The sequence below is a fragment of the Chrysochloris asiatica genome, unplaced genomic scaffold, assembly GCF_000296735.1.
Source record: "Chrysochloris asiatica unplaced genomic scaffold, ChrAsi1.0 scaffold00132, whole genome shotgun sequence".
Taxonomy (NCBI): Eukaryota; Metazoa; Chordata; class Mammalia; order Afrosoricida; family Chrysochloridae; genus Chrysochloris; species Chrysochloris asiatica.
This window is the reverse complement of record NW_006408650.1, coordinates 4,299,219-4,314,353: the sequence shown is the minus strand read 5'-3', so window position 1 is coordinate 4,314,353 and position 15,135 is coordinate 4,299,219. Positions and strand designations below refer to the sequence as shown.

At 48.1% G+C, this 15,135-nt stretch overlaps 1 protein-coding gene across 1 annotated transcript in view; it reads right to left on the bottom strand.

Annotated features, from left to right (window-relative positions):
• DNAH17 (dynein, axonemal, heavy chain 17) overlaps positions 1 to 15,135 on the bottom strand; it is a 115,860-nt gene that overhangs the window by 38,497 nt on the left and 62,228 nt on the right. The window contains exons 48-55 of the mRNA XM_006869533.1: positions 8,483 to 8,585; positions 7,550 to 7,697; positions 7,080 to 7,171; positions 5,947 to 6,108; positions 4,659 to 4,823; positions 4,309 to 4,500; positions 607 to 873; positions 124 to 285 (exon numbers count right to left, since the gene is read on the bottom strand). Coding sequence (XP_006869595.1) covers positions 124 to 285; positions 607 to 873; positions 4,309 to 4,500; positions 4,659 to 4,823; positions 5,947 to 6,108; positions 7,080 to 7,171; positions 7,550 to 7,697; positions 8,483 to 8,585 — 1,291 coding nt within the window. The remainder of the gene's footprint in view (positions 1 to 123; positions 286 to 606; positions 874 to 4,308; positions 4,501 to 4,658; positions 4,824 to 5,946; positions 6,109 to 7,079; positions 7,172 to 7,549; positions 7,698 to 8,482; positions 8,586 to 15,135) is intronic.

Genomic DNA, 15,135 nt, shown 5'->3' with positions numbered 1-15,135 from the left:
ACACACAGTCACCCTCACACACACAATCACCCTCACACACAGTCACCCTCACACACACAGTCACCCTCATACACAGAGTCACCCTCACACACACACAGTCACCCGCCCACCTCCAGCCCTCACCGGGATGCCCTCGGTCTCCTCCAGGAAGCGGGCGCTGACCGACACCAGGGCGTCCTCGGGCCACTCATGGAACCAGTTGATGGCCGTGCAGTTGACCACCGCAGGGAACTTTCTCGCTCGCACTCGGAGCACGGATCCCACGGGGGAGAAGCACAGGATGACCTGTGTGGTATAGGACACGGGTCTGTACAAAGGAACGGGGAGGGAGGAGTTTCCTGGGTGGCTGAAAGGTTGGTGGTTCGAGTCCATCCAGAGGCCCTTTCGCAGAAAGGCCTGGTGGTCTACTTCTGAAAAGTCACTCACAGGAAGCCCTCTACTGTGACACACGTCGGGTGGCTTTGAGTCCTGCTCCTGGTGGTCCGGCCCATCGGGCAGCCACATTGTCAGCTCCTGGCCCATTTCCGAAGCCCTAAGGGCCCAGCTCCCCCCGCCCCACATGGAGGACAGACCCCGGACCTCCACCAGAGCTGGCAGAGTCCCCACCTTGAGCTGTTTGCGCACTTTGTCGATGAAAAACTTCCAGCACATCTCCCGGGTGTCAGACAGGCCCATTGACTTCACCTGGGGCCGCATGGAGGAAATGATATTCTCCACCTCGTCGTCTGTGAAGAGCCCGGGGACCTCGCCCGACGCCAGCAGGTCGTTAATGAGCACCAGGAACTGCTCCTCCGCCACCTGGGAGTCGGTCATCAGGAACACAGAGGGCACGTTCTTCACCGCCGCCTTTATGTACTGGGTGGCCAGGTCCAGCTGGAGACGATGGGGACATGCTCAGACTCCCTCATGTGTGTCCCTCCGCCCCCAAAGAAGTGTTGGCATCCGGACTCCTATTCCTGTGGAAAGATGCCCTAGTGGTGCTGGGGGTCAAGCACTGAGCTGCAAGGTCGGCAGTTCAAACCCACCAGCCGCTCATGGGCAAAAGGTAAGGCTGTCTGCTCCTGTGGAGATGTGTAGTCTCGGGAGCCCTGTGGGCAGTTCTACCCTGTCCTGCATGGTCACTGGGGGTCACAATCGACTCGATGGCGGTGAGTGGGTGATTTCTGAGCATGGGATCGAATGTGCGGATAGGGTTTCTTCATGATGCTAACAAGGTTGCAGAGAGCAGGGGGTATCTTAACTCAAATGGCTTCTGAGATCTAAGAAGAGGCAGAGAGAAGGCAGGAAGGATACAGGAAATATGGACGCCACGTGGAGACCACCAAGGACCCACAGAACACCGGGCCTACACCGAGACAAGGACGTCTCTCCAGACGCAGGCCGGAGTCCTGCATTCAGACTTCCTGCCTCCTGGATGGTGAGAGAATAAACGTGTGTTCTTCAAAACCACTCCCTTGTAAGATCACGAAGAAACAAAGGCAGACTCCTTGTCAAGAAGGTTGTCATTTAGAAATATCCATCCGAATGAAGCTCTCCAGGTGTGACAGCTGGGGTTTCTCCTTGAGAAGAGGAGATGGGAAACCTTGGCCAGAGACTCTCAAATCAAATCCAAGCCAAAGTATCTGCCACCGGGTCGATCAGGACTGACAGCAACCATCGGAGCGAGAAGATCTTTATGGGAGCAGACTGCCATGTTCATCTCCTGAGGAGCAGCAGGTGGGTTTGAACTGTTGACCTCTCGGTTAGCAGCCAAGCTCGTAATTGCTCCCGCACCACCAGGGTTCCTACAGGGACCTACAGGGTTCCTACTGGGACCAAAGCTGGCTTCAAACGCCACAGTTTTTGACAGCTGGACTAGAATAAGGGAAGCACTTCGGGTAGGAGCTCAGGGATGTTTTTGGACGCAGCCTACTGCGGTGAGGGTCCTACTTTGGGAGTCAGCGGTGGGTTTGGGAGAAGAAGGGAATGCTCTGCTTGCTTTACAGTCTTGGAGGGAATGCCAGCATTAATACCATGAGGAATCAAATTGCTTTTCATTAATATGCATTGAATTTACATGCACATTAATGGTATGCGTGTAAATCCAAGGGAGAAGTGATAGATCCATGGTAGGACTCTCGTCTTCCACGTGGGAGGATGGGGTTCAGTTCCCACCCCGTGCATCTCACGTACAGCAAACACCTGTCTGTCACTGGAGGTCTGCAAGCTGTTAGGGGGCTGCACAAAAGGAGCTCTGGGGGTGCAGTGGTCAAGTGCTCAGCGTTGAACCCAAAGGTTGGTGGTTTAAACCCACCAGCCACTCCCTGTGAGAAAGTGGTGGCTGTCTGCTCCCATAAAGGTGACGGCCTTGGAGACCCTGCAGGGTAGTACTCCACGGCCTCCTTCCTATAGGGATGGTGTGCGCTGTGTTGCGTGGGCTCAATCATAATGAAGTGAGCAGGTTTCAGTGGGGCTTCCAGATGAAGAGAGACTAGGAAGAAAGACCTGGTGTTCTACTTCCAAAACTCAGCCACAGAAGCTCTAAGGGTTCGACTACAGCCTATCAATGGGGTATTGGGGGACTGGGCAATGTTTGCTTCCACTGGTCACCATGAGCCGGGGGCCAACTCGACAGCAGCCAACATCTTAGTGAGACCTTTCCCTTTACACTGTAAGGACAGACCCATTCCCGTAGAGTTGTGTGTGTAACACAGAAGGAAGGGTCTTCTTGGCTGCTACCTTTAGGGACTCAAAATGCCAGGCCTTCTGTAGGGTTCAAACTGCCGACCTTTAGGTTAGCAATGGAACACAAAGTGCTCCCCCTTTCAAAACCAAACACACAGAGTATGACTCATAGCAACCCTGTGTCCAGTTGTAGGGTTTCCGAGGCTGCAAATCTTCAAGGGGGCAGAAAGCTTCATCTTTCTGCCACAGAGCAGCTGGTGGGTTTGGACTGCTGTCCTTGCAGTTAGCAGTCCAGTGTCTATCTTACAGAGCTGCCATTTAGAGTTCCTTTTTGTAGCCTCCCCTGCCCCTAGGAACGCCTCACACTAGGTTTTACAATACAGTTGTCTAGTCCCTTTATTGAAGTCTCGGTGTGGTGCTGTAAGATAAGCACTGGACTGCTAGCCACAAGGTTGGTGGTTCAAACTCACCAGCTGCTACTCGGAAACCCTATACAGACAGGGTCTCTATGAGTAGGAACGGACTCCACAGCACTTAACAACACTATACGGGAAAGATACAAAAGAAAGACAAAAATTCACTGCCATCTAGTAGTTTCTGACTCACAGTGATCCTCTAGCTGAACTGCCCCATAGGGTATCTAAGACTGTCAATTTTTATGGGAGCAGACAACCTCATCTTTCTCCTGTGGAGAGCTGGTGGGTTTGAACTACCGACCTTGTGGTTAGCAGCCGAGTGTTTAAACCACCGTGCTACCAGAGATTTTGGGGAAAGTAAAGGGTAATGACAACTTGAAGCCAGTTCTCTTTTGGAGACAGCGGTGCCTCCGCCTTGGGGATGCTGGGAGGAGATGGGGACTGTGAACTAACTTCTTATCTGAACCGTTTCTTCCAGCACCCCAGAGTGGAGTGGGGAGTTACAGCCAGCTGACCCATGACCGCCCCAGGGTTCGTGGCTGGAAGGCTCTGGGAAGCTCCCCTTGGATTTCCCGGCAGGGCCTGGCTTTGTTCAGGAGCTGCAAAGCTGCCCCAAGCACCAACACCATGGAACTGTGTGGGCTCACCGCGTGCACACTTGGTCAAATCAATTTTGATCGGGAGCTCTGCGGTGATTTGCTCTGGACTAATAGTGTTTGACTAAGCGCCTGGGTCCCTGCGAGAGCAAATATTCGGGAACAGGAAATCAATAAGAGCCTCGGTGGTACATCCTGGGGGATGGGAGACCTGTTTACATCAGTGTTTGTTTTATTAATTCAGAAAGCAGCCATGCGGAGCCAGAGCTTTAGAACCATTGGAGGAATTGTGTGATGAAGGGCAAGAATAGGGTCCCTTAGGGCCTTGGAATCTGAGCCCACTTTAGCTCGCCTCTGCGTTCTACAATAAAGATCTCCCAGACAGGGCCTGGTGTGGCGCTGCAAGATAAGCACTGGACCGCAAGGTCAGTTTGAACCTTAAGGTCGGTGATTCAAACTCACCAGCTGCTCCTTGGTGTACAGGGTCGCTATGGGTCGGAACCCACTTGATGGCACTTAACAAGGACAACTACAAGACAGGGCCTGTTGCCAGCGGGTCTGATGTTGCATGCTGGCTGGCTTTGTTGCAGAGAAGGGTCTGGGGACATTTCCTCAGCATCACACCCTCTCACCTTGAGATCTGGGATCCCATAACCCTTCTTGAGGGTGATCTGAAACACGTCCAGGGCACTGATGTACGCGGCCAGACGGGACAGGCTCTGCTTGCCACTGCCACCCACGCCGACCAGCAGAGCGTTCCCTCGGGGCAACTCCAAGATGCGGTTGATTCTACAGATGTGAGCCACTGCATCTTCAAACAGCACCTGTGGGGACCAGAGAGAGCCCCCCATGTCTCACAGCTGCCCTGGTCCTTGCCATCGTACCCCTGGCTTCATGTCAGCAGGGTGGCCTGTTGGCGTGTTTGCTGTGGGTCCCGCCACCCGCTGAAATCTCACCGTCTCCCAGCCTTGCTGTTACTCACCAGATTCATGACAGCATTGACCTCATTGTAACTGTCCAGCGCTTCTACCAACAGCTTGTTCAGATGAGCCATATCGAACACTGGGAAGTATTTGGGATCGCCAATCCCTTGAGCGAAATGGCAGAAGATATTTGGTTTGGCAAATAAGAATTCGTCTCCAAGATCCTAGAATTAGGGGAACAACACTTTCATCTTTTGTTCTTTTGTTTTGCCACCATGAACTTAGTAATTGGCAGTGCCTGCCTCTTGCCAAGATGACCTAATGGACCCCCCAGGATGCCAGGGTGAGTCTCCAGGGCCCCAGACTGCTGTTGTGGACACAGAAATCTTGTTGGGCATCAATCCCTGGTGGGTGGTCCAGTCCCCACCATGCAAGTCATGACCGACTTATCCAAAAAAGAGTTTTCACCAAGAAGACCAAGGGCACATCCACCATCTATGGGAGCAAGGGAGAGGGGCCTTTCCTGACCCCAGCAGGGTGGAGGAGGATGCTGGGCCCTGAAATGCTGAGTGGCCCTGGTCTTTCTTCTCAGGCCCACGTCCACTCAACGGCACTTAACAAAGTGTGGATCATAGTAAAGGCCTGGTATAGGGTAAGCACTGGACCGCAAGGTCGGTTTGAACCAAAAGGTCACCGGTTCAAACCCACCAGCTGCTCCTTGGAAACCCTACACAGGGTTGCTATAAGTCAGAACCAAGTTGACGGCACTTCACAACAACAACAACATGAATGATAAGGAGCTTGGTGGCACAGTGAGCTAGGTATTGGACTGCAATGGTTCAAACCCACCAGCCGGCTGTTCCACAGGAGGAACCCTATGGTACAGTTCCACTCTGCCCTGTCGTGATGCTGTCTCTGAGAGGAGTCGACTCGAGGCCCGTAGGCTGGTTTTGTTCTGGGTAACACAGATCGTGGTACCCTGCGCGGCACAAAGGGGTAAAAGCTCGGCTGCTAACTGAAAGGTTGGAAGTTCAAACCCACCTAGAGGCACCTTGGAAGATAAAGTCCTGGCAATAGGTTTCTGAACGGTTACAGCCATAAAACCCCACAGAGCGCTGTGTCTTACTTGGACACACATGAATCGGTTTGGGGTCAGTTTGTTGGGTCTGCGTTTCATGTGGACCACCCCATCCCCATCCAAGGGGGCTTGCAAGACACCGGGCAGTAGATGCTGCCTGTCTGTAGCCCTGGGGAGACTGGCCCCTCTTGAGAAAGGGTGGCTCATCACCATTCATCATTGTTACCACCACCATCAGCAGCAGCGGGGGTGTTGGTGGCTTGACTCACATCAAAGAACTTCTTGGTGGAGGCAACAGTGACTCTGCCCAGTGTTTCCTGGTCTTTTTTGTCGACCATTTTGTCACTGTACACTCGTTCAGCTTCATGCAGCCATAGGCGAACAAGCTCCAGTGGGGTCTTCAAGATATCCACCAAGGAGAACAGGAGACCCTGCCCCAAACACAGAGCGGTCAGAGTGGAGCTGCTTTAGGAGGGCCTGGTGTTCAGAGGTCAGAGGAGAAGAGATGTCACTCCCCAGGGGATAACCCACTTTGGGCCAGTGAGGGCACTGATCCTACAAACCCTGTGGCCTTGAGGGCTCCAGCCTTTAAGGGTGTGGAGAAAGGACAAGGGTGACTGACCATGGGGGCAGGGGGCAGACTACCACAGGCCACCAAAGAGCAGAGGGTTAGGCGTGCGGGCTACTCCGGAAACTGCCTGCGTCCTGTTCTGACCTGGCCATGTACTAACTGAGCAGTCGTGGGCAGATCCAACAAGGGTTTATAGAGGGTCTGCTATTTGCCATGCGCTTAGACACTGCTTCATGAAATCTGCATTCCAGTGTGGAGACATAACCAGGTAGCTAAATAACAAGGTAATGACGTATTGTGATATGGCTAGAGCTGAAATAAGCCTGGCAGTGAGATGGAGAGTGTGGGGGTGGGGGCATTTGAGCTACCACTTGAAGCAGAAGACAGGCATGACCTAATCACCCTGAGCCTCAGATTCCCCTCTGCAAAATGGGGACATATGAACACCAAGCATGTGTTGTTTGGAGAAAATGTAAGTGTAAGTGGCCAAACTCAGTGCCTGGTTCAGAGTACGTAATCAGTAAAGCAGAGCAAACATCATCACTACCATCATCATCATCATCATCACAACCATCACCACCATCATCATCACCACCACCATCACCACCATCATCATCACCATCATCATCACCATCATCATCACCATCATCATCATCACCACCATCACCATCATCATCACCATCATCATCATCACCACCATCACCATCATCATCACCAGCATCAGCCCACTACCACTCAGCCCTCTCTCCTGAGGGCAGTCAGAGTTGGAGAATACCGATGGGCTGGGGACTTGGCTCCGAGGGAGTATACCGTAGAGCTAAAAACTAGTACCTGGAAAATGTTGGAGAGGTCCCTGAGATTGAAGACATAATGAAATTTAATGGCCGTGGGAAGAAATGTTGTTGCAACTTTCTGATGCAAGGCTGTTACAGGAAAAAGATACATCGATTCCTATGTGCTCTTAATGGCCTCAGGAAATGCAGAGCTTATAGGAAAGTTTTTCAAGCAAATGGACTACGAAATAGTAACAATTTGAGGAAGAAATGTGCATAGCTGAAGAGGGGGGAAGCTTGCCGCTACTGACGTATAAATTATTTCTGTATACTGAGTTTCCTGTCCTCTATCTCCCCCTGACGCAACTGGGCTTCACGATATCTCCTGTTGAAATGGAGCATCATTTAGAACGTATTGATTCAAAAGTATAAATAAAATATTTACCAGGGGAAAGAACCGAGAAGCCATCAGCCTTATAAAGCAGTAGGTTTTATCGACAAGCAAGGGGCAGCAGCTGGCCAGCTTACCCAAGGCCGAGGCCACCAGCTGACCACTCATCTTCTGGACCACCATGGGGGCCGAGCGGAAGGCCAGGTGCTGGGCTAGGATGGTGCTGTAGATGGTCATAAGCGCCTCCTGACCGGGGAAACTCACAGCAAACACGCAGAAGTGACGCTGCTCGGGGACAGACAGAAACCTGTGTCAGGAGACCCTCAGGGTCCAAACCCTGTCCACATTGGTCAGGATGGCCAGTAAAGTCACATGGAATATTGACTATGCGTGAAGCTGTTCTCAAGAACAATGATGGCAGGGACAAACTCAGAGGGCGGGCCTGGGCTGAGTCCCCATCTCTGAAATGATGGAGAGCTCAGGTCCTGCCCGGGGAGGGCTGCAGACATAATGTAGATAACCAACAAACATATGTATGAAAGTATGGGGGGGGGGGCAGGGCTTCAAAAGTTTGTGGAAAAATGGAATGGAAAGATACTGGAGTGTTTTCATGAACTTTGGAAGTATATATATATATATATATATATACATACACACACATACACAAGGTTGGTGGTTCAAACCCAGTAACTGCTCCTTGCAAACCCTATACATGAGTTGCTATGAGTTGGAACTGACTGGTCAGAACTAACCAACAACACATGGTCACTTCACACATTGTCTCCTATGTGTATTATGCGTGTGTGGGCACATTGTATGCGAAAATCACCAAAAACACACGGCACTTATACTAAAAACTGATTTGTTGCTTATCTGCAATTAAATTGAACGGGCATCTGTGTTTTTGTTTGCTCAATGTGGCAGCCTCATGGGGGCATGGGGAGGACTGACCCATTCTGAGTGGACAGTGAGCAATCCACAGAGCACCATTCCCAAAGTCCCACCATTCCAGACCCATGCTTTCGGCCTCCCTCAAACCCATGGTCCTGACAAACTTGCTCTCCACTCACCTGGAGTCTAGGGTCAATGGTGAAGGATCCGGAGGTGGGGTTCATGCAGGCCACGTACTGACAGTTATGAATGTCTTTCAGGGTCAGCTTCTGCCTGTCATACCTAGAGGAGCCAGACAGGGCTAGTGCCTCCCACCCCCAGCCCACCCCTAGGAATGCCTCACAGGTGGTTAAAAATGCCATCAATATTGACGGTTTCTGTAGCCGTCAGCCATACTCCATGCTCTCAAGGAGGAGTTTAGGAGGAGACCAGAGTGGGTCAGTGTTATAGTTCAGCAGTGCTGAGACTCTGGGCCTCGGTATTCTTATCTGTGCAATGGGTCCGTATAAGGATCAACACACCAAGCCCCCTCCACCAAAAGCCCCACTTAGAATAGTATCTGAAATATACTAAGTACTGCATAAGTGCTACATATACACATGTTGGTGGTTGTGTACCGACAGGTCAATTCAGGCTCATGTTGTTGCTGATGTTAGGCGCTGTCAGGCTGGTTCCGACTCATAGCGACATAGTTAGCAGTCCAGTGCTTATCCTACAGTGCTACACCAGGATACCTTCGGACTCACAGCTACCCTGTATAGGGTTTCCAAGGCTCAAATCTTTACAGGAACAGAAAGCCTCAACTCTCTCCAACAGAGCGGCTGGTGGATTCGAAGGGTTGAACTTTCAGTTAGCAGCCCAATGCGTATCCCACTGTGCATGTGAATGTGTGTGTGGTTAGATGCTCTTCAATCAGTTCCAACTTACAGTGACTCTGTGGAGTCCTGGCGTGGCACTGTAGGATAAGCACTGGACCGCTAACTGCAAGGTCGGTAGTTCAAACCCACTAGTCACTCCTGTAGGGTCACTATGAGTCGGAACCAACGTGACAGCACTTAACGACAGCAACATGCCCCACAGTGCGCTCTGGTGTGATGCTATAGGGTAAGCACTGACTGGTAACCACAAGGTTGACAGTTCAAACCCACCAGTCGCACTTGGAAACCTTATCCAGGGTCGCTGTGAGTTGGGACAGACTAGATGGCATGTAACAACAACAACAACAAATACAACAGAACGAAGCACAGCCCCTCCGGCACCATCCTCCCCATTGCTACGTTTCAGCCCATTGTTGCTGCTACGGTGTTAGTTCACTGACTGTCCACTTTACCAAGCTTGACATTTTTTCCCAGGGACTGGTCCCTCCTGAAAAAGCATGTCCTAAGTATGTGAGACAAAGACTCCCTTTTCATTTTGGTTTCTAAGGAGCATTCTGGGTGAGCTTCTTCCAACACAGATTTCTTTACTTCTCTGGCAGTCCATGGTGCTTTCCACATTCTTCTCCAACACCAGAACTCAAATCCATCAATTCTTTCATAGCCTTTCTTATTCATCGTCCAACTTTCACACACAGATGAAGCGACTGAAAATACGATGGCTTGGGTCAGGAACACTTTAGTCCTCAAAATGACATCTTTGCAGCAGATTTGCCTAATGTGTGGTTTGATGTCTTACCTGCTGCTTCCATGAGTGTTGATGGTGGAGGAAATGTAAAATGAAATCCTTAAATACTATAATCTTTTCTCTGTTTATCATGATGTTGTTTATTGGTCCAGTTGTGAGGATTTTTGTTTTCTTTACATTTAATTATAATTCATGCCGAAGACTATATCGGTGGGTCATCATCATCAAGTGCTTCAAATCCTCTTCACTTCAGGAGGCAGGGTTGGGTCATCTGCATATCACAGGATATTAATGAATCTTCCACCAATCCCGATGCCTTATTTTTCTTCATACAGTTCAGCTTCTTAAATTATTTTTGCTAAGTATACAGATTGAATAAGTATGGTGAGAGAACACAATCCTGGAGCATAACTTTCCTGATTTTAAACCATTCACTATTCTCTTCTTTTATTTGAACTTGTGTTGTCTCTTTGTTGGAACAACTGCCCCTTGGTCAGTTCCACGTAGGCACAATTAAATGTTCTGGAATTCCATTCTTCACAATGTTATCTTTAGTTTGTTATGATCTACACAGTCAAATGCCTTTTCATAGTTAATAAAGCTCAAATGAAGATCTTTCTGGTATTCTCTGGTTTCATCAAGATCCATCAGATGTCAGCAATGATATGCCTCATCCCATGTCCTTTTCTGAATCCTGCTTGAATTTCTGGCAGTTGATGTAACGCTACAACCATTTTTTAACGATCTCCAGCAAAATATCACCTGTATGTGATATTGATATTGTCTGATAACTTCCCATTCTGTTGGGTCATCTTTCTTTGGGATGGGCACAAATGTGGATGTCTTCCAGTCAGTTGGCCAGTCAGCTGTTTTGTTTCCCAAATTTCTTGGCACAGATTCATGAACGCTTCCAGTGCTGTATCAGTTTGTTGAAAGATTTTAATCTGTATTTCGTCAATTCCTGGATTGTTTTCACCAGTGTCTTTGGTGTAGCTTGGACTTCCTCCTTCAATACCATTGGTTCTTGATCATATGCTACCTCCTGAAATGGCTGAATGTAGACCAATTTTTTTTCGGCACGGTGACTGTATTTCTTTTCTTTCTTAAATTCTTATCATGTATTATGTAATAATTTCTGTGTGAGAACACCAGCTTTGCATTCATCTTATCATATTTCCTTTCACTGCAATGATTACAATACCCTCCATCAAACAACCAAAGGGTATACCCCGCAAGTCTGTCATCCGCCCCCCGCCCCCACCCCGGCCATCAGCACACAGCCCCTCTCCCTCCCTGAGTCCAGAGTCCCCAGCTGCTCCATCTGTCCACGTCATGGTCTCTGCCTCCATTTCTGGCATCACGGCTTCTCTGGGTAGGGTCCCGCACTCCGCTCTTCTCACTTGATGGTCCCTGGGACCTCCGCTCCTGAACTGCAAAATCAACCACTCCCCTCCTTTTGTTACAAAACATCTACCTTTATATTTCTGACCCTCACAGTCCTGATAGCAGTTATTCACTATTGTACCACAAGAGTCCTATCCCCATCTCCTTTCATCAGCCCCGTCCCATCAGATTGGAAACTACTCAGTGGAGATTCTACCTTCCCCCGCCCCCTGTGGAACTAGGCTCCCTCTTGAAAGTTTGTAAGCCAGTCACTTCTTGCCTTTGTAGCCCCTTTTTGGGTAGCCAATGTTTAAGTAGCCCATCCCTGTCAACCCTGTGTATGGAGTGGGTGGGAATGATCCTGGCTATAAATGATCCCTCTTTTGAGCTACTACATCCATAAGTATAGGTCAAGTTCACCAAATTGTAGCAGATTACTCTTTTTTCCCTCTTCTTGATTCTTCTAGTCAAGTTCTGATCATCCAGCCATTGAAGCCAGGTCAAGTGGGTACTATCTGCAAGTATGGGTGTTCTTGTGCATCTCCTCTCACTTCATATCAGCTGGACGCTTCATTCTTCACTCTAGTCCTCTGTGGCCATGTCACTCACTGTCTCTGGGCCCAGGAGTCCCCAAGCCTTGCCATACAGCTGGCCAACCAGGTCTCCACCCAGGTTCAAGGAGTCTATTGAATGAGGTCGGACTTAGCTCACAACTTCATTGCTGTTTTTCCCTCACTTCCCCTTATCGGTGGTCAACGTGGTCACCAGTCAGACCACATGCCTACTCACGTATTCCCCTTGAGTTTTAGTCTTGGAAGGGAGTTTGCTCTGAGGGGACCCAACCACTTGCCTTGATGGCTCCCAGGCAAACAGCTTGCTTGTTCTTACAGTAATCAATCAGACTGCCATTATTGTTTTGTATTTTTCCTGTCGGTTGGTCTTTCTTTCAAGTATCTTCTGTTCTTCTAGCTGCTCCAGGCTGGTTTGCTTGTCCTTTCAAGTGGAAATTTACCACCTCAGAAGATTCTGGATGGGGTTCAGAATTCCACCTATGGTCTTATGCAAAGCAAAGGCTCCACAGGAAGCCTCTTTCACTGGGCAAGTTCTGGTCCCCTTTAAGGCATTCCAATCAGCTATAGGCTGAAGACGGACTTACAAGCTTTCTATTGTGATGTTTCTGGCTATTCCTTTCTCTTCCCCTCAAGTGTCTATTTTACAACGGTAGGCAAGTGAAACCAAGATTCAAAAGACAGCCAAGCATTTTAACAAGATTTCCCCTCTTTTACCCATTCCAACCATGCTTCAGTCTCTGTGACCCAGAGCTCTGTTGTTTCAAGGTTGTGCATACATCATTATTTACTCTGTCCCACTTAGCCCATGTAAGCCTAACTGTTCTCCCATCTGCTTTGTTCTTCCATTCCCCTCCTCCTCCTTGTATATTGCTCCCCCCAGCACCCAAGCTATCCTATGTCTATTATACCCTACCCTGTGCTCCATCTTCTCCTCCCTCCCCTCCCCTTATCCCATACATTCCAGTGATCAGAATATATATACATATATAGTTATTTCCCCTTTTAGGGTGGGTTCTTTTTCATAATATTTTACAATAATGGTCCTATGCAATATTTTCCCTTTTGTGACTAATTTTACTCAGCATAATGTCCTCAAGGTTCATCCATGTTATGCGGTGGCTTGCAGCTTACTTGTTATTCTTCAAGGTAGCATAGTATTCCATTGTGTGTATGTACCACAGTTTGTTTCCAACCTTCCGAGGAAGCACCACATTGCTTTCCAGAGAGATTGGATCATTTTGCAATCCCACCAATAATGTAGGAGGGTCTCAGTCTCTCCGCATCCTCGCCAGCATTTGTTGTCCTCTACTTTTTTGCTCTTTGCTGTTATTACTGGTGTGAGATGGTATTTCATTGTTGTTTTGATTTGCTTCTCTAATGGCTAATGATTGTGAACATTTCTTCATATGTTTGTTGGCTGCCTGAATATCCTCCTTGGTAAAGTGTCTGTTCATGTTCTGTGCCCATTTTTAAATTGGGTTATTTGTCTTTTTCTTGTAGAGGTGTTGTTGTTGTTGTTGTTATGTGCCATCGAGTCGGTTCCGACCCATAGCGACCCTGTATAGGGTTTCCGAGGGTATAAATCTTTACGGGAGTAGAAAGCCTCATCTTTCTCCCGCGGAGCAGCTGGTAGTTTCGAACCGCTGACCTTAAGGTTCGCAGCCCGATTCGTAACCAGAGGTGTTGTAGTTTCCTATATATTTTAGATATTAGTTCTTTGTTCAATGCGTCATTGCAAAAGATTTTTTCCCATTCTGTGGGTTCCCTTTTTACTCTTTGTGAAGCCTTTTGATGCACTTAAGTTTTTGTGGGTTTTTTTTAATGTTTTATTAGGGTCGCTATGGGTCGGACCCGACTCGATGGCACTTAACAACAACAACAACATTGTGAATTATATGATAGTTTACATGAGATAACTTTAGTTTTACATTCATTCCATCGTATTGCACATACGTTTTTAATTTTCAGTATGTCCCAATCATCTATTTTGTCTTCTTTTGTTTGTGTAGTTTTCAAAATGTTTGGTGGTCTATGTTTTCCCTGAATTAGTGCCCTCACATTTGTCCCATTTTTTTCATTGATGGCCTTTATAATTCTGGGATTCACACTTAGGTCTTTAATCCATGCTGAGTTGGGTTTTGTATATGGCGTGAGGTAAAGGTCTGGTTTCCATCTTTTGCACATTGCTTTCCAGTTCTGCCAACACCATCTGTTGAAGAGACTATCACCTCCCCATGCAATATTTTTAGGCACTTTGTCAAAAATCAGTTGGCTGTATGTGGATGGGTTAATTTCTGGATACTTGATTCTGTTCCATTGATCAATGTATCTTTCATTGTACCAGTACCAAGCTGTTTTGACCACTGTAGCCATGTGGAAAATTTTGAAGGCGGGCAGTGAGAGGTTTCCAACCGTATTCTTCTTCTTAAGCAGCGCTTTGCTTATCCTGGGTCTCTTTCCTTTCCATATTAAGTTTGTAATTGTTATTCTTTGAAGAATGTTGTTGGAATCTGGATTGAGATTGCATTATATGTGTAAATTGCTTTGGGCAGTATTGACATTTTCACAATGATAAGTCTTCCTATCAGGAATATGGTACATTCTTCCATTTTTGTAAGTCTCTTTTGGTTTCTTGTAGTAGTATTTTGTAGTTTTATTTGTATAAGTCCTTTGTTTCTCTGGTTACATTTATTCCTAGATATTTCATCCTTTGGGTGGCTATTTTAAATGGGATTACTTTCCTAATGTCCTTTTCAAAGCTGTCATTTTTGGTATAGAGGAATCCAACTGATATTTGTATATTGATCTTATATCCTGCCACTTTACTGAATCTTCCAATGAGGTCTAGTAGCTTTTATACTGAGTGTTTGGGGTTTTCTATGTACAGAATCCTATTGTCTGCAAATTTGTTGTTGTTGTCAGGTGCCATCGAGTCAGAACCGACTCATAGAGACCTCATGCACAGCAGAACGAAACAATGTCCGATCCTGGGCCAACCTCACTACCGCTGCCACACTTGACCCCATCAATGATGTCACTTGGCTGATCCATCTCGTTGGGGGTCTTCCTCTTTTTCTCTGACCCTCCACCTGACCCAGCATGACATCCTTCTCCAGTGACTGTTCTCTCCAGACAATGTGTCCAAAGTATGAGAGACGAAGCCTAGCCATCTTGGCCTCCAAGGAGCACTCTGGTTGCACTTCTTCCAAAACAGATCTATTGGTTCTTTTGGAAGTCCATGGCACTTTCAGTAT